At 37.1% G+C, this 22,096-nt stretch overlaps 4 protein-coding genes across 4 annotated transcripts; 3 read left to right on the top strand and 1 right to left on the bottom strand.

Moving 5' to 3' along the window:
* On the top strand, nucleotides 6,224-9,160 carry LOC18786395 (transcription factor bHLH13). Its single transcript, XM_007220142.2, has 2 exons — nucleotides 6,224-6,692; nucleotides 6,922-9,160. Exons 1-2 carry the CDS (start codon nucleotides 6,606-6,608, stop codon nucleotides 8,767-8,769), a joined length of 1,935 nt encoding a protein of 644 aa, XP_007220204.2. The 5' UTR covers nucleotides 6,224-6,605; the 3' UTR covers nucleotides 8,770-9,160.
* LOC18787505 (protein DEFECTIVE IN MERISTEM SILENCING 3) lies at nucleotides 12,068-15,650 on the top strand. Its single transcript, XM_020558042.1, has 7 exons — nucleotides 12,068-12,310; nucleotides 12,979-13,069; nucleotides 13,308-13,560; nucleotides 14,102-14,293; nucleotides 14,366-14,686; nucleotides 14,775-15,007; nucleotides 15,365-15,650. The coding sequence occupies exons 1-6, from the start codon at nucleotides 12,281-12,283 to the stop codon at nucleotides 14,953-14,955; spliced, it is 1,068 nt and encodes a 355-aa protein (XP_020413631.1). The 5' UTR covers nucleotides 12,068-12,280; the 3' UTR covers nucleotides 14,956-15,007; nucleotides 15,365-15,650.
* Nucleotides 15,860-19,481, bottom strand: LOC18786720. The gene is made up of 4 exons (XM_007220904.2): nucleotides 18,290-19,481; nucleotides 17,752-17,857; nucleotides 17,407-17,497; nucleotides 15,860-17,219 (listed from the first exon to the last, which is right to left on the bottom strand). Exons 1-4 carry the CDS (start codon nucleotides 18,587-18,589, stop codon nucleotides 16,223-16,225), a joined length of 1,494 nt encoding a protein of 497 aa, XP_007220966.1. The 5' UTR covers nucleotides 18,590-19,481; the 3' UTR covers nucleotides 15,860-16,222.
* Nucleotides 19,786-21,567, top strand: LOC18787141 (cytochrome P450 703A2). Its single transcript, XM_007220109.2, has 2 exons — nucleotides 19,786-20,715; nucleotides 20,929-21,567. The coding sequence occupies exons 1-2, from the start codon at nucleotides 19,786-19,788 to the stop codon at nucleotides 21,565-21,567; spliced, it is 1,569 nt and encodes a 522-aa protein (XP_007220171.2).

The following is a 22,096-nucleotide window of genomic DNA, read 5'->3' as shown; positions in this document are numbered from 1 at the left end:
AATACGAATTAAATATAAACTCTGTGTGCTTTTGTCTTTGATTATAACAATTGGCAACATATATATGCCCTAGTGCAAATTATTGGGGGACAACATGCCTAACATTTTTCTAGTATATTAAAAGTTGGGGTAGCTGGATCTCGATGTCACATGTAATTATAGGAAATAGTCTCGTGACCTAATCAAACTCAATAAACAAAATATTTAAATGGCTGCATGTTCCTCCAACCCCGATACAAACTCAAAAAGCATATGAAACAAAAGTTCATATGTTTTTACAAACTCGAATGCAAGAAAATGGGCTTTCTTCGTAAACTGATCTAACTCGCGTATGCGTGTCCGGTTCAAGATAGTAAAAGGATTTTAATTGAGAGACCGCATATCGATCTAAAGCTAGGTAGATGGAGAGTAGGCAGACACAAGCAGAACGTGCGAAGTTAAATGTGTGCATGTTGTACACGTGCAGAGCTTTCAATTACGTTATGATCTCAGACAGCACACAGCCATGGCCAATTCTTATTCAATCAGCCCACGTGCTTTGCACCTTCACCTTTCGTTGCCCTTTTATTAGGTGCACGAGACGAGACCAAGCAAGCTAGCCTTTGACCATGTCCACTTCTCCATGTGCACAACACGACAATGGCTTACCATATTCTTCATATAAAAAACATTTTCTTAACCTCACTTTGTATAAGTGTAACTGTGTAATAATATGATTAGCAAAATTTATATTGATTAATGATCTTAAACAATTTTCTTAACCTCGTTTTGGTCAGTTGTTATGAGCATAACGAAAGTGACACAAGGATTTCATAAGGTAGTGAAAATGAATCAAATACTACTATTAAAAGAAAAGAATATTGACTCACTCAATTTTCGGTGTCGATAATAAAACAACAATTTTACAGTTTGTCTTTATCTATTCATTTATATATCACATTCTCTTATATTACTCGAGGGAAAGAGAATTTCTCACACGCATTATTAAAGTGTCATGGAGGTTCGAATATGAAATTATTGATATGCAAATCAAAGTATTTTTTCATTAGACCAGATCCGTTTACCTTTAATTTTGATGATTTTTTTTAAAAAATACATTAAAAATTGGTGATATCATCTGAACCCATCATGCAAATGTGGATTGGCAGGCACTGACCCATTATCCCTATACTGTTGTGAGTGGGAGGTTTTCGTTGCTATGTGAAAGTAGCCTCACGGTGTGCCCTCTGGTCTAAAGAGACACACGGCTCGAGCCTTCGCATGGACCACATGACCCAACTCACAATTTAGAATGGGTGAGCCGGCAAGTTGCAACTGCCAACTCTGCAAGATGAGTCAAACTGTGGTTTCTGCCACTTCAATGCCCTCGCTTGAATCATGAGCTAGCGCAACATTAGCTTGGCGATGATTAAAAGTTAAATGGTCTCAAAACTAAAGCAAATTGTATTGGTTCGGTTCGGTTTTGGTTCTTTGTAAACCGAAGTAAAACATTTCTTTGTTTTGTTTTTTTTTTCTAAAAATACATGTCATCTCTTATTTGCGCCTATCTGCACGTTTGTGTTATGATAACACAAAAATTACAGAGTCTTGACTTTTATTTGCATATTCTATATATATTAATCATAAATTATTCTCCTATCCGGATATTCGTATTTTTATTATCATGCATATGTCATTGTAAATAGAAAGAGATAATAAAAAATATATAATGTATGCACGATAATAACGTCCGAACATCCACATAAGAGAATTTCTGTATGAAAACGTTTTGTTGTAATATAAAATGAAAATTATGTTAGTACGTTCTAAAGTTGTACAAACTAACTTTAAAAAACAATGCAAAAGAAAGAAAGAATGTGAAACTTATTTCCTTTCACATTTGAAAAGATTGGCTAAAAATATCTCTAGAAACAATTGATTGCGAAAGTGACACGTGACACAGGACATGACACAAGATATGTGTGACACCATTTTCTTCAACCGTATCGCGTGATGATTTATGAGGGTAAAAAAGGTAAAACGCCACAAAAAAAGGGTAAAAATCAATGGAGATGGTCCACCACGTGGCGTGACCGTGGATAAACGCGTTTTCAGACTTGGACTTTTGCAAAACCAAACAGAATCTCTCACAAATATAATTTGTGAAGGCCTACAGCCATTCATTCCCTTTCAGCCAAAGTCGAAGCCGGTGGTAGGGCTGTGATCGCCTACAGTGGTTCGGTCGTGGACCCTCTGACCAGCCCTGGCGTGGCCCCCACCTTTTGGCTCAAAAGTCCCATAATGCTCACTTCCCAACCTACCCCCCGCCTCTTTACGAGAACATGAACCGCGTCGCCTCTGACGTCGGGCGTCGCATTACGCGGTGCATCAATCCAGTATCACCCGCCATGAAAATAAAATACCCTCCATTAAACCGCGCAAGAACAAAGGTCTTCAGGGGACTTTCATGACCTTTCACTTCACGTGGGCCCCAGCCCTGTCGACCTTATTGTTGCCTTGTGCGGCCCGGCAGTGTTACAGTTTGTAACGATAGCGTTTCTCACGTGTGCTGCAACCGACTTAGAAGCACACCAAAACCGTGTGCTGCTACTGTGCGTTTTGGGCTATTTATTATTTTACTGTTTTTATTTTTGTTTTTTCCATCTAAAAACGAAAATAGAATACAATAACTAGAAAATATAACACAATCTTAACGGTAGCGTTTAACGTTAAAATTGGGTTGGATTACAACATAAGCCAACATAGCTTTCAGCTCATCAATTTGTGGCCCTCGTGTTCTTGCAACTTGCAACTGATACATTTATAGAAATATCCTATATAGTAACTATCCATAATTGGCCTTCTCCTTGTAGGCCACACTTCTTTTTTTGTTTTGTTTTGACATTATGTATTTTTTGTTTTGACATTATGTATACTTTTCATAGAGAATTCATATAAATATCCAAACATTTTTATTAATAAGTATAAAAAAAATTAAAATTATAAATGCTGCCTCTCACAAGCTGATGGACACACCTCATACACTAGAAAAACTTGTATAAAACGAAAATAGCAAAATAGTGCTATCTCCGTTTTATGTAAGTGTTCCTTCTCATACACAGACCATTCCTCGATTCCTGATAATGCCACGTGTTATTTGCAAGCTTCATCACAATTTCCTAGTGTCAATTACCACTCGTTGTACGATAATAATGTTTATATGTTTTTTGATAAACTGTCGATTGATCAAATCCAGTCACGTGTCCAAGGGCCACAAGCTTGTAGCCATGTGGCGTGAGTATTATGGGTTTTGTTTGTTGGTGTTGTAGGTAGAGAGTGATGGATTCGCCCAAAATGTGTTAAGGGCGAGCTGACTCGTGTTATGCGTGAGAAATGAATGAATTGATATTCTCGTAGGCTAAAGTAACTCACGCATTTGAAAGTGCGTGAAACATGTGAATTTGGGAATCTATATTTCCTCCTTTGTCAATATTACTTGTATTAACAATTTGACACACCAAATTATGATAAATATCTTAAGTTTTGTTAAATTATCAATTAAAACCATAATGATATAGGCATACATGTCAATGTTACGTACCTAATTAGTAAGTTTTTTATCAAACCAAATTAAAACTTATGAATATTACATTTGAATATGATAAGGATAAGATAAGTGTAAACAATATTCAATTGCTTTCGGGCATGCTCCATTATTCTTAGGATTATTGCTCAAGAAAGAAACAAAAAATAAAGAAAAAAAGAAAGCCTTTAGCTAAGAATCGCTTTCAACTTTCATGTGCCTTTGATTCTACTCAATTAAGGGCCACCATCCGCATTATCATGCCTCCTAATCGTACTTTTAATCTTCATTAAGCTTCTAACCTCAAACTTATCAAATTCTTTTGGGTTTTTTAGGATTAGTTTTTATCTTTTTCTCGTTTAACTTTCAACATCATGATGCCCAATGGCGAAACACAATCAAATGGAACACACCGTTGGATTGTGTTTCCTTCCGGGGTTCTTAAGGGAAATACCCATGCAATTCTTATTTTCTATATATAAATTCAACCATTTCTAACCCAAATTTGAAATATCCTGTCGTTTAAGGTAATATTTGTCCTAGTATTATCAATTAAATTACAATATGTGCCATTAACCTTCATTAATTCATTCTCTTCGATATGGATGATCCCTTCCTTGTCGTAAATTTGTATTGATTCCATAAAAAGTAATAATAAAAATCATAATAAAAATAATTGCTGTACTGATAGGGATTTTTATTATTATATATAAATGGCATGTACATTATTTTTACAATGAACCTACAATGGTGCTCATTTTTAAATAAAAATAATTTACCTCTATGACATGTACCTACGTAGTTACCTATTATTTTTCATTGATAATGTCAATTTATCTATTATCTCTTATTGATAATAGGTAAATTATTTTTATAAAATATTAGGTACATTATTTTTAAAAATGCGTTAAATAAGTTGGGTATATTATTTAAATCATAAGTAAATCTATAATCAAAACTTATGCATAAAGAGTATTGAATTGCAATTAAAAAAAAAAGAGTATTGAATTGCAGGCTAATTCGATGGGAGAAAAATCAAAACAATAAATTTATGAACTAAGACTTAATATACCCATCACATAACACGTTAACTTGTAAATATGTGTAGTTTTAGAATCCGAAAAATATAATAAATCATATTTAAGTTAAATTAGATAACTTTTTTAGTTAGATCATAGTTTGAATTTTATTTGAAAAAGCGGATATTTTAAATAAATAAAAATAAAGAGAAGGAGTGTAAATGATTGAAAATGAAATTTATAAGTCTAAACTTAATTTACTAATTAATCTATGGTTGTTTATGTTTTGGGGACCCACACGGGTCAACCTCGTTTTACTTTTTTGGTGGATCCTACCAAGAACTATTAGGCACATGAATGAAGATAATTTAATGGCATCGGAGGAGACAACATAGTCATCGCTCACCACATTTATCTTTTTATCCTTTTCCTATTTTGGTCCCTTTTTAAAAAGTCACCCGCAAGTATGTGTATCAAAATTCACACAATTAATGATTGAGTAGTCTTATGAAAAAGAATTTTGATTCGGAGATCTATTTTAATTCTTATAGTTTAATCATTTGGTTAATTTATTTATTTTGATAAGGTAGACGCGTCTTTGTTAAATTAATGAGTTTCAATCTTATTGAAATAGGTGATAGTATATTAAACTCACACACACTACACATATGTTAGGACTCGAATCAATAACCTTTCATGATTGAGCAATTACTTCAAACCACAACACTAGTTAATTCTTTACTGATTATTTTTGTTTTTTGTTTTTTTATTTTAATAAAAAGATAATACATAATGCTATGTCTAAATCTTATTTGAAAAAAGTATAAAAGGAAACGAGTTCAAATCTCAAAAGATGGAGCATTAAAGCAATTTCCTTAACAAAGGTACCATATAATCTATCATGTTCCTAAACCAAAGGTAAAGGAATGTAACGTAATGGTCTTCTTCTTTTGACTCAGTGACCAAGGGTGACTAGTTTGTAATCTTTTATGCTAAACCTATTGGTAAATATACCTAAAACTCGATTATGCCCAACTTGCAAGAGTGTTAAGCTCAAACGACTTAGTTTCGAACCAAGTCTATTTTATAGATATTGTTTGTTTGTCGGTATAAGGAATTTATCATGAGACAATGATGTCATTACAAGAATAACAAATATAAAATAAGTAAGTTGAATGTTCTTAGTTTCATACTTTGATTTATCTCATATATATATATAGTTTTTTTGTGATTATACGAGAATTTCATGACACTAGATCACGAGTCAAGAATGTTAATAGTGAAACAAATACGTAAAAAATTATAAAGGTGTAAAACTAAAACGTTCATTTAAATTTATCTGGTACATATAACTTGTTGGTAATTGCATGCATAACAAATTTTATGACAGTATATTGTGCGCCAATAGTGTCAATAATAAACAAATAGTTTTGTTCATGAGTTTACTTTCCGTGTCTATTTTGTCGGTGATTACACGTATATGATAATTTTACATATTTTTTTCATAAAAAAAACGATCGAGCCCCAAAAAATAAAGAAACTAATGTCAGTCGCAGGTTGTAATTTACCTATAAAAAGAAAAGTCATGACTTACTATAATCCCATGAGATAATTAATTAAAAAGTTCGTAGCTTTAAGGCTCTCTCTCTCAGGTGCCTTCCCCTTATTCGGCAAAAAACACACCCACACAGAATCTTTGCCGACTACTTCTCCTCAACCCCAAACCAAACCAACCTGAGGACTTTTAACCACGGTTCAGAATTAACCCTAAATCAGAGTTTAAGCTTTTTAACCAGAGTACATTCATGCAGTTAGGATTTAGGAGAGCCCAACAACAAAGAACGAACAGAGACAAAACCCAGTTCCTCTAACCTCCATACTTTTGCTTTAAACAAAGCAAAGGCCAAAGCTTTTTATGGTTTTTTTTTTCCGGGCTCTCATTATTGCTCGTGAAATAACTGGCTGTTTGTTTTCCGGGAAAAAAAGAAGTCTGTCCCTCAGTTGAAACTCTCACTTTCCCGGGAATGGTTCCAGTGCCAAAGAAGGACTCTTCTTGCTTTGCTGCCTTATCCAATCAATTCCTCATGATCCCATTTTGCATGCCGAAACTGGTGTGTATAGTTTTCTCTTGACCCTTGTGTTTTCTGGATTTATTTTGTTTCTGGGTTTTCTTTGTGGCTTGAAATTATGGTTCTTTGAGATCTGAAATTGTAGCCATGCTGGGTGTATTTGATTTGGTTGAATGTATAAAGTTTCAGATATTTGCGGCTGAGATTTGATGTGGGTATTGAAATTTCAAGTTTGATATTTGTTGGGTAATTGATTTTGTGGATTTTATAGATGAAGATTGAGATGGGTTTAGGAGGTGGGGTTTGGAATGATGGAGATAAGGCTATGGTTGCTGCAGTTTTAGGCACTCGAGCTTTCGATTACTTGATATCGAGCTCGGTTTCTTCGAATGAGAATTCGTGCATGGGTATAGGGACTGATGAAAATTTGCACAATAAGCTCTCGGATCTTGTGGAGCCTCCGAATGCTTCAAATTTTAGCTGGAATTATGCAATTTTCTGGCAAATTTCAAGGTCCAAGTCTGGTGATTGGGCTTTGTGTTGGGGGGATGGTTCTTGTAGAGAGCCTAAGGAGGGTGAAGAGTCTGAAGCCACAAGAAATCTCAATCTTAGGCTTGAGGATGAGACCCAGCAGACGATGAGGAAGATAGTGCTTCAGAAGTTGCACACTTTGTTTGGGAGCTCAGATGAGTATAATGGTGCTCTTGGATTAGACCGGGTCACTGATACAGAGATGTTCTTGCTTGCTTCCATGTATTTTTCGTTTCCAAGAGGAGAAGGGGGCCCTGGCAAGTGCTTTGCGTCCGGGAAGCATGTCTGGCTCTCGGACTTGTTGAAATCGGGGTCAGATTATTGTGTTCGATCATTTCTTGCTAAGTCTGCTGGAGTTCAGACAATTGTTTTAGTCCCAACAGATGTGGGTGTCGTTGAATTGGGTTCAGTGAGATGTGTAGGGGAGAGTTTAGAGTTGTTGCAATCCATAAGGTCACTGTTTTCGACTCAGTCCTCGCTCACGAGGTCTAAGCCCCTGACAGGGTTCCCCGTGATGGGAAAGAGGAGAGATGAAAATGCCCAGCTAACTAATTTGAGCCCTGTGGAGAGAGGGGAAGGAGTTCCCAAAATTTTTGGGCAAGATTTGAACTCAGGGAACTCAGGCCGGCCTCGTTATAGAGAGAAACTTGCCGTTAGAAAGGTGGAGGAGAGGCCGTGGGATGTGTACTCAAATGGGAACAGGATTGCATTTTCAAGTCCTCGAAATGGTATTCAAGTTTCAAGTTGGCCGCATATTCATGATGCGAAACAGGGGAGCCCAACTGAGATGTATGCTTCTCAAAGTCCTGTGAATAATATACAGGAGCTTGTTAATGGGGTCAGGGATGATTTTCGTCTCAACCATTATCAACCACAGAAGCAGGTACCCATGCAAATTGACTTTTCTGGGGCAACTTCAAGGCCTTCTGTGGTTGCGCGACCCGTTGGTGCTGATTCTGAGAACTCAGATGCTGAAGCTCCATGCAAGGAAGAGCGGCCAGGCACAGCTGATGAAAGGAGGCCGCGAAAACGGGGCAGGAAGCCTGCAAATGGAAGAGAAGAACCCCTCAATCATGTGGAGGCAGAGAGGCAGCGGCGTGAGAAGCTGAACCAGCGGTTTTATGCTTTACGAGCTGTTGTACCCAACATATCCAAGATGGACAAAGCATCCTTGTTGGGAGATGCCATTGCTTACATCAATGAGCTCCAGGCGAAGCTTAAGATGATGGAAGCAGATAGGGAGAACCTCGGGGGCACTTCAAGAGATGCGTCAGCTTTGGGGGCAAATCCAGGTATCAGTATGGAAAACCAGAGCCAGGCACCTGATGTTGATATTCAAGCCGTGCATGATGAGGTTGTTGTAAGGGTGAGCTGCCCTTTGGATTCCCACCCTGCATCAAGAGTCATCCAAGCATTCAAAGAGGGACAAATCACCGTTGTTGAGTCAAAACTTGCCGCAGCAGACGATACTGTGTTTCATACGTTTGTCATAAAATCTCAGGGATCCGAGCCGTTGACGAAGGAAAAGTTGATTGCAGCATTTTCCCGGGAATCCAACTCCTTACAGTCATTGTCATCGGTTGGGTAGCAGGAGAATTGCAATTAACATAGTCCATAGGTATAGTAAGTGAAGAACCCATTTAAAAGTTTCTTCAGAGGTTTTGATATACAGCCAGGGATCCTGAAAAGGAATAGCATTGCTAGCTAGAAGTAGAAAAAATAACTACCTAATGACCAAGTAGGGGGAGCAAAATTTCTATGATTGTTTATAGCATACATATTCTGTCCTAAGTATTCTTGCAAGGTCGATTACATTTGTAAGTTTAACCGACTCTAAAATTGTTGGTTATCAAGAAGCTCATAGATTTGTTTTGTTTTTTAAATGCTAGTTTCGTTGTTTTTCTTTTTTGTTATTTGCTCCTCGTATGAATCTTACCATAATTTTTTTATATATCATAATGACTGTTATTTCTACTGGATACCAGTGTTTCCTTTATGACTTATCCATCTTTTCCTTTATGACCAATCCATCTTCTACATTCAACTTGAACAAATTCTGAAAATTGGCCGCTATTTGTTCGTTCGACATACCTTAAATTGAGTGAGTTATCCAATTCAATCGAGTTTGGGTCACCAAACGTGTTCCCAAATCAAGGTAAATTTGTTGTTCTCTTAGATTGTTGGAAGGAAAGCCTCCTGCACCGAGAAACACTTATGAAACCTATTTTCAAGTTGATCTCTCAACAGAAAGAAAGAAACATGTTCCAAATAATTTCCCTTGACATTAACAACAACAGCTCTGAAAATATTGTGGTCTATGGGCAAGCAGCAGAGGTGGACTTTTGGTAACATCTCCCTGTCTGCCTCAAAACTTTTGGTAACATATGTTTCATATTGGTGACACATATGTTTCATATTTCTTTCATAAAAATGAGATATAAGTTTTTGTGGTCAGCATGCTTTTCACGAGGGCAGCTACTATTCTATAGACTGTTTGGAGATGTTGACAGCAAAACTATTTTTTGTATGCCTTCTGTTTGGTCGCAGTTGAAATGGTAAACTTGGTTTGCTATTTGGTTCTGAACCAATCTGAAAATACTTTGCTGCATAAAAGAACAAAACCAAGTACCTTCTCAAATTCAATTCTCTCTCTCCCTCTCCCTCTCTTGTCTTAGCAGACAAAAGAGCTTTGCATAGATGCACATGAGAAAGGAGCAAGGAATAGATCCTGTGGTCAAATTCTAGGCCACCCCTTTTAATATTTCTCCTTTCTATAAAGGACCTGTTGAGGTATCTCTCTAAGTTAACCTTGCCAGAAAAGAATTTGAGAAAAGAAAAAAAAAAGCAAACAAACTGAACCCATGGTTCCCAGAGATCAGCATATATAATTAACAAACAATGATCAAGAATAAAAAAGAATAAAGTAAGAATATAGAAACCATGTGGTCCTCTTGTAGTGACAGAAACCATGTTCTCCATGTGTGCTCGCAAAAAAAGGGCCAAGGATTATGAAAAGTTAAAGGCAAAAAAGAAAAATAATTAATATATATATATATATATATATATATAACCAAACATATGTGGTTCATATATTGCTAGAGAACAAAACCAAGAAGCGCTCTTGTCCAATCTGCGTAGACTTATTTAGGTTCCAGTCTTTTTTGCTTATGGAATTAAATGCCTCTCTTCATTTGCAAGGACTTTTGGAACAATTTGGTGCAAGTTGACAGAGTGGATTGCAACCCAAAACACAAACACACGCATGCCCACATTTGTGCTTTCTGTGCCTAATCTTTTCAGGTTTGGTATATATATATATATGGCTAAATGGGGAAGGCTGATTACAAGTCCATGTGGGGCTTAGGGTTTTGCTTTTGTGCCCACATCTCTTTGCACATTTAGAAATTGTGGTGGTTAAATGCATTTAATGTTGACATGTTTTTATCTGCGACAAAAAAAAAAGAAAAAAAAAAAGTGAACTTAGCCAAGTTGGTTAGAACGGATGTGCTCCGTATTCTGCACTCGAATTGGAATTCCCGTCTCCGTAGTTTAGTTTATTTAAAATAGAATATCAATTGTATGAAAAAGAAGAAGAATAGAGAAATAGAGTTTGTCCAATTCCATGGATATGTGACCTAAATGGAACTGTGGACCAGTGACTAGTTGAGAAGAAAAACTTATGTTTTCTTTTATGTTATCAAGAATGCGTAGCTTGAATTCAATAGTCAAAATGCATGCCTACCACTAGTCCACAAGCATATTGGTTGCAAAGAAAAGTAAAGTCTAAGAAAAAGGGATTTCCTAAGATTTCTGAGAAGATGATGAATTTGACTGATTTCGTGCAGACTTTTTAGCAGCTGAAAATGATATTGGTTGAAGGGCTTTCCTAAGACTTCTTAGCAGTAAGAAGGGCTTTCCTAAGATTTCTGAGAAGATGAAGAGTTTGACTGATTTCATGCAGACTTTTCGCAACAAAAATGGTACTTGGCAAACAAGTTTCAGACTTTCAGTCAATTCCAATGCAATAGAAATACAAACATCAGCTAGCTTAGCGTGTTTGAAATTGTTTCCACAGTCTGAAGAATAAAATTCATTATCCTGAGCTCTCAAAAAGGAATCATTATCGTGAAGTTTTTTTAATTAATTATTTATTTTTCCTTCAAATATCTTATATCTAACTTGTCAACACAAGATTGAATTTAAAATTGAAATTGAGTTTGCATACGGAGTCCATTTTAGTGGAAAATAGCTTTAATTTGCAGACTATTAATTTCAAGTTCGAACCTACAAAGTACTTGGCGTGAAAAACTCTCATCTTCCTTGTAGTTTAAAACTATCACTTGAATATGACAAGTTTTAGTGACATTCTTGGGCTTAAAAGGTATAAATCCTTTAAGCTTTGGGCCAAACCAAGGTGACATATCCTATATGGATTTGGGCCATTTGCAACCCGTAGCAGAAATGGTAGTTTTGCTTGTAAGAGAATTTGGCTACATTGGATGTGCTAAAAAGGGGCCGTGACACAATTAAACATATATGGTTGTGCTTTTATTTGTTTCTCTTTCTTGAATTGCATTATTCACTCTAAACTCAAGTTTAGTTATGGCTCTTAAGCCGAAATTCAAGAACTAATGAACTCTAAATCTTAAGATTTAATATCATAATTCTACATTCTAAAAGCAACCATAAAATTTAAGCTAATCCTCTTAAACCATACGGAATCTTAACACTAATAAACTCCAATAATCACTTTGGAAAAGAAAAACTCCAATGAAATGTAAACTTTATAAAAAGTTTAAAATTTTAAAAATTAAATCCCGATGAATTGGACTTTTTCTACTTAGGAATTAGGATTGCTAACAATTTAGCCAAACTCATTTAATACAAATATATTTGCGGGAAGAAGTACGAATTTCACATTGTACTTCAAATTGACATGCATTTGATTTGATGGCCGATATTCAGGAACAAAAATGCCAAGAAAGTTCCAGTTACAGAAAACCTACGAAACTGCCGCTGTGTTTTGAACTATCCGACAGCTCCACAGAGCAAAATTAGAGACCGAAACAGAGAGCTGCTGAGTCAACTTCTTCGCAGCCATGTCTAGACCAAACCACCACCAGCAACAGGTTACTTCTCTGCCCATTTTGTTTCTTTCTCTTACTTTCCATTTCTTCATCACTGCTTTTTTTTTTTTTTTTTTTTTTTTTTTTAAGCTTCTTGTTACAGCACAAGGTCTCATTTTCTTTTCTCTAATTTCTTGGCTTGAAGCCCCCTTTCAATTTGCACTATGAATTGAAGTCACCCTTGTTTTTTTTTGGATTCTCTAAGTACCCAGAATGTTTACTTGTTCTTTCTTGCTGTTATTGGGCTCATATTTGAAAAACCTTCTGGGATTGTGTAAGATTGCTCCATGTGGTTGTGATGAAGTCTTAATTGATTGGTTAACTATTTTTTGGACAATGCTGAGTTAATTTTTTTAGTTGGTATGCAAAACCTAGATAAAGATTTGGAATGTTATTAACAGAGAGATATATATGCTGGATATGGGTTTTGTTAATTTTTTCTAAATAATTGAAACGTTGGTGAGCAAAGAGAAGTTGAGTGTGGTGTGAGAATGGGGCAATGTAATGTGAATTTTCGATATGTCAAGTTGTGTACTTTCATTTGTAAATTTGTCATACTGTCCCTCCAGTTTGTGTTGTCATTTTATATGCCAAGTAATTGCTGCAAACTGCTGCCATATGTTGAACCAACAACAACCAATTTCTTATTAGCTCATTTTAACATTCTTCAGATTAATCTAGAAATCAAGCGGCATGAAGATAATATTAAATTTCTGCAGAGTGAGATAAACCGCTTGAGTGAATCTATACTTGATTTGCAAGGTATCTTCGTATCTTCTATATATTTTCTTCTCTCTTCCTTTCCTCTCCCCTTCTAAGTATCCATACGAATCACAGTTAAAAGTATGATGCTTTTTGATACGAATGTAATAAACTTGGTTATTCATTTTCTTTTGATCTAAAAGTTCAACTCGCATTGAATAAGTTCCACCTCTACTTCAGTATTAACTAGCTGGACATCATTGTGATATTCAAAATTCTTCTGCTTCTTTTTGTCTAGTGAGTCTTGGAAAGCATCTCCCAGCCAATGGAACTGGAACAACAAATGAAAGCAGCACTACTCTTGCTGAGAAGGATGAAACAGAACAGATATTGCGGCATGAGAAATCTGCAGCTAGCTTATTGTGCAGGCTGAACCTGTTGAAATCTCCTCACACGACTCAGGCTTTGAATTTGGCTCTGACAAAGGATGTTCTGGGTATTGTTGGCATTGTTGCCACCCTTGGCAGAGTCGATGATGACAACCTTAGCAGGTCTGTTTTTCTTGGCGTCCATCTCTTTCTCATGATATCCCATATGAAAGAGAGTTTTTTGGCTGGATGAAGTCAAAATTTCTTCAGATCATATTTCTTGATTGGTTTTATTGATCATCCAGATGATAGAGTTCATGATAAGGGTTATTAGGTTGCTTCCTCAAGTTTCTTCCTGCTACTGCTCAAACTTACTGTGACTCATATAATTTCTGATAACAAAAATAATCCATCAGTTTTGTTTCGACCAGACAAATAATTTGCCCAACTTGTATGTGGGATTCATATGTGGTCTTTCAAAAATTTATGATATGCTATTCTGATTAATCTATGTCCCAGTTCAGCATTTCCAACAAAGTACAGATAGAAAGACCACAATATTATAAAAAAATAAATAAACTTATTATTTCGTTTGTTGCTCTTGATTAAGTTACGTAATAAGTATAAAAATATAGAAGAAAGATAGATCACTGTCTATCACAAACACTATTTCTTTCTTTTACAAAGTTGCCTGACATGCTGCTTTCCTGTAACTTTGAACTAGGCTTCTCTCAGAATACTTGGGACTGGAAACGATGCTAGCAATTGTATGCAGGACGTATGAAGGTGTTAAGGTTCTAGAGAAGTATGATGCGGATGGCACAATAATCAGCACTGCCGGTATACATGGGCTAGGATCTTCTATTGGGAAGAGCATAAAAGGGCGGTTTCTTGTTATATGTCTTGAAGATTTAAGGCAAGAAACCTGTCCCCCTTTTCTCTCAAGTTGTTATTGCTTATACAATTGCTAACTGTTGTTTGTTTTTAGCCCATATGTTGGGGGATTTGTAGCTGATGACCCACAAAGGAAGCTTTCTCTTCCAAAACCAAAACTACCAAATGGGGAGTGTCCGCCTGGCTTTCTTGATTATGCAGTGAACACAATCAATTTGGATGACAAAAACTTGGATTGTCTCACCAGCGGTGGGCATGGTCTCAGAGAGACACTATTCTATAGCCTCTTTTCTCGCCTCCAAATATATAGAACCAGAGCGGAGATGCGTCTTGCTCTGCCATGCATAAATGATGGAGCACTGTCTTTAGATGGCGGGGTTATTAAAAAGAGTGGCGTGTTCATCCTGGGAAGCAGGTTAGTTTGCAACTAAATAAAACTCTCGAAAACCTTGTTTATTGCTATGTTTTTTTTTTCTTCTTATAGAAGTGTAATCTACTCTCAGGAAAGATATAGAGGTCAAATTTCCTGCAACCTCCGTAGAATCTAGTATGTCTGCAAAATACCTTGAAACTGAGGATATGATCAAGAAGCTGAAATGGGAGCGATCTCATGTTACCGAGGATATGCAAAGAGAACAAGAATTGTTGGACTTCGCTAAGACAAACTTCACCAGACAAGTGTGATTCTGTGGGGTTTCCTTTTAATGGGTACTGGCCTAAGGATCTCTTGAAGACTGTAAGCACTGATTCATACAACCTCTATCTTTGCAAATTTAATCAGAAAACTGTAGCGTTTGAATGAAACTCAAGGGATCAGATTCTAATTTCATTATGCTTAAAATTTCAAGTCAAAATCTGAGCTTCTATGCTTCATATTTTGGCATTTTGTTTTGGCAATTCCTCCATATTATTTTAAAGGACATTTCTGTTAAGGTCATGAAAGATTGTTGCCTCTCCATATTGTTAGTAATTCAAGATGTTGGATGCTTATAAACTATCCATGCATAAACCATCATGATTGGTGTCCTGAAGCTCTTGCTATTCTAGACAATATTTGAATATTACTAACACTTTCTTGTGTTGGCTATAACAGAAGCATGCAGGCCAAGATGGAGGCATCAGCAGGTTGCTTGGATTTTTTTTCCATCTCTAAGTTACTGCTTCATGTGCCTTCTTTGTATCAAATTGTAAAAGCAGCAAAATGTATTGATTCTCTCCTTCTGTTGTTTTTTGGTTGGTTGGCTTTAGCTACAACCTGTACATCCTCAAGCCAAGTTGGTTTGTAACTTTAAAAATTGTGGATTCCTTTTCGTTAGCATGAACGATACAAACATAAAGGAACGACATTTCCCCCCTTATGGGATGTGTATCAAACCCTGTTATATTTATTGTCCCTTTTTTATTTTTTTAATCTCTGACACTCCCGTTTTTTACTTTTTACTTTTCCCTTCAATATGCTCTCCATAGCCAAGATGTTGGTGTAACTTTCACGTGTTAATTATGTATCACTTATATATTCAACTTCATCAAATCGATTTCTATGGAACACAACTGCAAATGAGAAGCAATAGATGTCTGCTTATAAGTATATTGGAGAGCAACTGTAGCCATTCTTTGAATGCAAAACTTCACAACATCAGACCTAAATGAATCTCATGTACCAAAACCAACATACGCTTTTCGGAAAGAATGGTATGCATTTACAATAATTTTAAAAAGAAAAACTTATGGTACAAAACTACAGATCAGTTTCAAAACCCTGCTTCACAAGAAAACATGCAAACCCCACATTTATCCTCTAATGCAGACTATCACCTGATACCAATTTCACCTGAACATAAGCCCCGTGCCTGGCTTTGGAACAATATCACAGATTCCCTTTGTACTTGCTCTGTAAGTTAGAAATGCTGTTAGTGCAAATGAGATGGGAGGGAAGCAGTATGGAATTTAACTATTCCGCTGCCCTCTCAGACATGTTGACCTCCATACTTGTAGGCATTGATCCATTTCCCTCATGGTCCTTATCATTACCTTCCTTGTCATCCTTCCTGTTACGATAACGACAATGTTGAGAGATGTGCCCCTTCTTGCCACAAACTTGGCAAATAACTTTGCCATTTGTCTCCAATTCTTGCCTCTTCCATTGCATACTTCGCGGCTTCATATCTCTTTGCCTTGGTGCATACTTCCTTGCTAGATCACCTACTAGGTTAAAAGGTGCTCCCTGGTTCTCCCTAACACGCATCTCTTCTTCAACCCTCAAACGTTCCATCAACATTGCAAAAGGTAGATGTTCCTCACGCATCAACTTAATGCACACATCCTTCCAAGACGGGGGGAGTTTGGAGATGATGACACTGACATGAAATTTTTCCTCAATCATCATTCCAGAACCCACAATGGAATCAGCAAGCCTATTAAAATTTTCAACTTGCTCCACAATTGATTTCCCCTCGAGCATCACAAATTCAATGTACTTTTTAACTCGAGTTCTATCTGTTCCAAATTGCTCAAAAAGATATATTAGCTTTAGATCTTCCCACAGCTCTTTAGCAGTCATGGTTTTCTTTGAGTAAAGATAAAACAGATCATCAGAAAGAGCGTTTAAGATGCCACGACGACACACGGAATCATCATTCACCCATTTCCGGTCAGCAGCCTTTGAATGAGCAATTTCTTCACTACTTGCTTCCGGGCCAAGCATACTGCTTGGGCATGGCTCAAAGAGCACATATGCAATCTTTAATTGCTTCAACTGAAGCTCCATCTGTTCCACCCAGAATGGGTAGTTTTTCCCATCAAAACGGCTAGTCTCAATGGTAACAAGTTGTTGAGGAGCAATACCATTTAATGAATTAGACATGATTTCAGTTTGCACACCGTCTCCAGTTTGCTTACCATCTTCAGTTTGCTTACCATTTTCAGTTCGTTTACTGTCAAGTTCAGATCTGCATTATAATTAATTAAAGTCAGTCAATAGTTCAACTACCTGCTTTTCAGCGACAAAAGAGTTATCAAGGAGAAGCCTCCGAATCGACTTGCTCAAGATAAAGGTGAATACGATCAGAAATCTAAAAAAAGGGATTTAAGAGTCCAGATCTGCACTCAAACAAATTATCAACAGTTTACTCTCACCTTATCTTTGATTCCATCTTTTTAACGGCTTCCTCTATTGCAGGGACACTCTTTTTGAACGCTGCCCATTGTTCACTTGGCAAGCTAATTCCTGAAAGCATAACATCAATACAAATCAATATTAAAACAAAAGCATTGAATATACAGAAAGATACAGGGCAATGGACTGCAATATACAACTAAGTATGTGATTATGCAAGCAATACATATTGTTAGGACTATAATCAACACAGTAAATAAAAAAAATTATTTCTTATCAATAACCAGGAAAGCGATGTGAATGTTAAAAACATCAAACGCAACCAATAAAAAAAATATAAAGCAGTTTCACAGATATGGGGTCACCTTTGGCAGTAGGAAGTTGCTTTCCATCTTTTTGATAAAATTCTCTGAAGGACACGTAAGTTTTCTCTTTGAAATCGTTAATCACCACAGTTTTCCTGTTAGATAGCTAATGAAACCAAAAAACTTCAGATCAGAAATCCAAACACAGAGTCTCACAGATACATAGACACACACAATATGATCAAATTGCGAGAAAACAAAAGGTTCTCAATTTCTCAATTTCGAGCAATGATTGTGTTCTTATAAAATCCCAGTTTCTCTTGGTTATTTGCCTGCATTTGTCATCAACCAACTAGAATCTAGTGTTGTTTTAAATATATAGAACTTTTTCAAAAAATGATACAAACAAACAGGAAAAAAAAACACTAAATCTCAATTCTTTATTCACATTTGAGTGTCAACAACATTTTTGTAGCCCAATAGTTGCATTTGCTTCACTTTACTAAACACTCACCTGAAAGTTAAAACGGATGAAACCAATTATTAAAAGATTAAACTTTACTTTCTGAGCAGCCAAACACAGAGATTAGGGTTCTACCTTGCAAATAACACGGTGTCCATCCTCAGTCACCTCCTTCTTCGACCTCGTGCCCGGCTCTTCTTGCACATTCGTCTCCATGAGCTCCTCCCGAGCGTTCACCTTGGGCTCCGGAGACGAAAGCAGGAACCTTTCGATCACGCTTCTCACGAAGCTCTTGTGCTCTGTATCAGAGAAATCGATTCCAAGTTGCTCCGAGGTTACCTTTCGGACTTTGAACTCAGTCATCTCCTCCAAGTTGGTTTTCCTCAATATGTCCAAAACCGTATCCTCGATTTTCCGTCGACTTTCAGAGTCCATTTTCTGACCGGTTTTCTCGGAAAATTATAATTTTCTCAGAAAATGTAAAGAACGAGTTTTGATTTTGTGAGGTTAAATTGGGGGGGGGGGGGGGGGGAGGGGGAGAAGTGGAGGAGAGTTCAGACTCGGAGAAACGGCTTCGAACGACTACGGAGGCACAAACATTTGTTTTGGTCTTTTTTTTTTTTTTTTTTCTTTCCCTTTTTTGGTGGTGGGAGTAAAAATATGAGATTATTGTCACGGTAATCATAGTACTTACAATTTCTATTTTTTTTTTCTTTTTACAAGAGCTTATGCATGAGATATGTTTTTGGAGTCACAATGATAACTTAGAATTTTTTTTTCTTTTACTTTTAAAATTATAATAACGGTCGAAAATGTCACGTGATGTTACAAGTTTATTTAAATTAACTTAAATTTGAATTACGTGTACATGTTTTAAGTGAGTTCGTTCCGTATACAATTTTTTTTTTTCCTTCCAAAACACACACTAGTAATCTTAATATAATGGAATCGTCCCATCTTATTTAATAATATGTACTGTATTATTTGTGCTCTATACCCTAACACGACTTTTATTTATTTATTTATTTACAAAATCAGAAAATAAAACTATTTGAAAACCTTGGCTTCTCTTCCACTATCCTCATTGGCAACTCCCCCTTTACTCAACTTCTCCCTCTTTTTGGAATCCCTTTTTCTCTCTCTACGAAGAGAGACTAGAAGTAGGAGCGGGGAGGGAGGAGAAAGACGGGAAGGCCACCGACAATATGGGGCTGCTTGCTTTGTATTTCTTATATAGAAACAAATAAATGAGATCGATGTAGGAAAAAAAAAATGTAGGCCGAGTATGGAAAGCATCCAAAAAATGTTACAAAAGGAAATTACAAATAAGTTACAAAATTAGCCTTAGGTCTTCACCTAATTTAAAGGCTCATATTCTTGGTACTCTTTTTCTACCTTTCTTCTAATACATAAGCAAAACATACAAAACTCATTTCTTTGTTCTTGGTAAAGATTCTAGTCACCAAATATTTGAATAACATGACAATATCACTTATAACCAACAATACATGCATATAAAGAGCATGGTTTGACCCAAAAATGTTGTTGGCCAATCTTTGTTCCTTCCCATTGATTAAGTTTATAAACAGATTCATAAGCCCAAGCTTTTCCTTCCCTGTACAATTTTATACATGGATTTAGACACCTCTCATATAACTCTCATTTTTGCAGCCATCATTGCCTGCATCATATACCAAAGGCTGAAATGCAGATCTTCACCCAAACCCCAAAAGCTTCCTCCGGGCCCACCTAGGTGGCCAATCTTGGGCAACCTGCTTCAGCTGGGCCCATTGCCACATAGGGACCTAGCCTCTTTATGTGACAAATATGGGCCTCTGGTCTACCTAAAACTTGGTAGCGTTGATGCCATCACAACCAATGACCCAGAAATCATCCGGGAAATACTTCTCAAACAAGATGAGGTTTTTGCATCCAGACCAAGAACTCTTGCTGCTGTTCATTTGGCCTATGGGTGTGGTGACGTGGCACTTGCCCCTTTCGGCCCGCGGTGGAAGCGAATGAGGAGGATATGCATGGAGCACTTGCTGACAACGAAGCGGCTGGACTCTTTCACACGGCATCGGGCTGAAGAGGCCCAACACCTTGTTCGAGATGTTTGGGCCATGGCCCAGACGGGAAAGGCGGTGAACTTGAGGGACGTGTTGGGTGGGTTTTCTATGAACAATGTGACTAGGATGCTACTTGGGAAGCAGTATTTTGGGGCTGGGTCGGCAGGCCCACAAGAGGCCATGGAGTTCATGCACATAACCCATGAGTTGTTTTGGTTGTTGGGGTTGATATATTTGGGTGATTACTTGCCAATTTGGAGGTGGGTGGATCCTTATGGGTGTGAGAAGAAAATGAGGGAAGTGGAGAAAAGAGTGGATGATTTTCACACCAACATTATTGAAGAACATAGGAGGAGGGCAAGGGAGGAGAAGGGAAAAAAAACTAGAGGGCAGGAAGGAGGAGAAATGGACTTCGTTGATGTTTTGTTGTCTTTGCCAGGTGAGGATGGGAAAGGACACATGGATGATGTGGAAATCAAAGCTCTAATTCAGGTAATATTTTTCCAATAATATTAGAAGGACTTTGCTAACGTCAATCCCCCATGCGCATTCTGATCGTTGATGAAATGTGATTCTCATATCGATCAATGGTTAAGAATTGCCTAAATACACATGAACGATTGATTATAACACAAGTCATATAAGAACCATATTTTGTTTTAATTATCTAATATTTAATTAAAAATTTATTATGAATTTCTTCAGGATATGATAGCCGCTGCCACGGACACTTCAGCTGTGACCAACGAATGGGCAATGGCTGAGGTGATCAAGCATCCACACGTACTTCGTAAGATCCAAGAAGAGCTCGATTCCGTCGTCGGTCCAAAACGAATGGTCAACGAATCGGACCTAGCCCACCTTAACTACCTACGATGCGTTGTACGCGAAACCTTTCGCATGCACCCAGCTGGACCCTTCCTCATCCCGCACGAATCACTTCGTGCCACGTGGATCGACGGATACCACATACCCGCCAAGACACGTGTCTTCATCAATACTCATGGACTAGGCCGAAACACCAAGATATGGGACAATGTGGAGGAGTTTAGACCCGAGAGGCATTGGCTTGCTGATGGGAGCCGAGTTGAGATTAGCCATGGAGCCGATTTCAAGATCTTGCCATTCAGTGCTGGAAAGAGGAAGTGTCCCGGCGCGCCACTTGGAGTGACTCTGGTTTTGATGGCATTGGCTCGGCTTTTTCATGGTTTTGATTGGGCCCCACCAGATGGGTTGAGGCCTCAAGATATTGAAACCAAAGAGGTTTATGGGATGACCATGCCCAAGGCCCAACCTTTGATGGCCATTGCTAAGCCTCGCTTGCCTAACCATATGTACCATTAGCATTAGGGTTGTGGAAGATTTTCAAAATTTACAAATTTAGTTCGCAAAATAAAAACCATTTGCCTTAAATAAAGAAATAAAAACCATTTAAAAATTAAAATAATTTCTTCTAGTATTTACTTGTACAACAAATTCTTTTAACTTTGTCCCTGATTTTAGTATAATCTGTGGACAGATCTTCCACATTAGACAACAGTTTGATGAGAGCTAAACCAGATTAGAACGTAGATTTGGTTGTATGGTAGTCACCTTTGCCAGCAGGAACTTGACTTCCACCGATTTGACGAAATTGCTCAATTGACACAAAAGTTAGCCCTCCTACATTACGAACCACCACACTTGTCTTGTTTGATAGCTAATGAAACTAAACAAAAAACTGTAATTTTCTACCATTCAAATATCGCCTGCAATTTTTCATCAACCGAGAAAAATGTCTGTATCTTTCTGAAAAAAGCAAACAAGCAACCCTAAATTTGGATTCTTTATACGTAACATGGATTAAAGAAACCCATTATTATAGAATTCAATT

Source organism: Prunus persica, chromosome G2 (genome assembly GCF_000346465.2).
Source record: "Prunus persica cultivar Lovell chromosome G2, Prunus_persica_NCBIv2, whole genome shotgun sequence".
Lineage (NCBI taxonomy): Eukaryota > Viridiplantae > Streptophyta > Magnoliopsida > Rosales > Rosaceae > Prunus > Prunus persica.
This window is presented reverse-complemented; position numbering and strand designations above follow the sequence as displayed.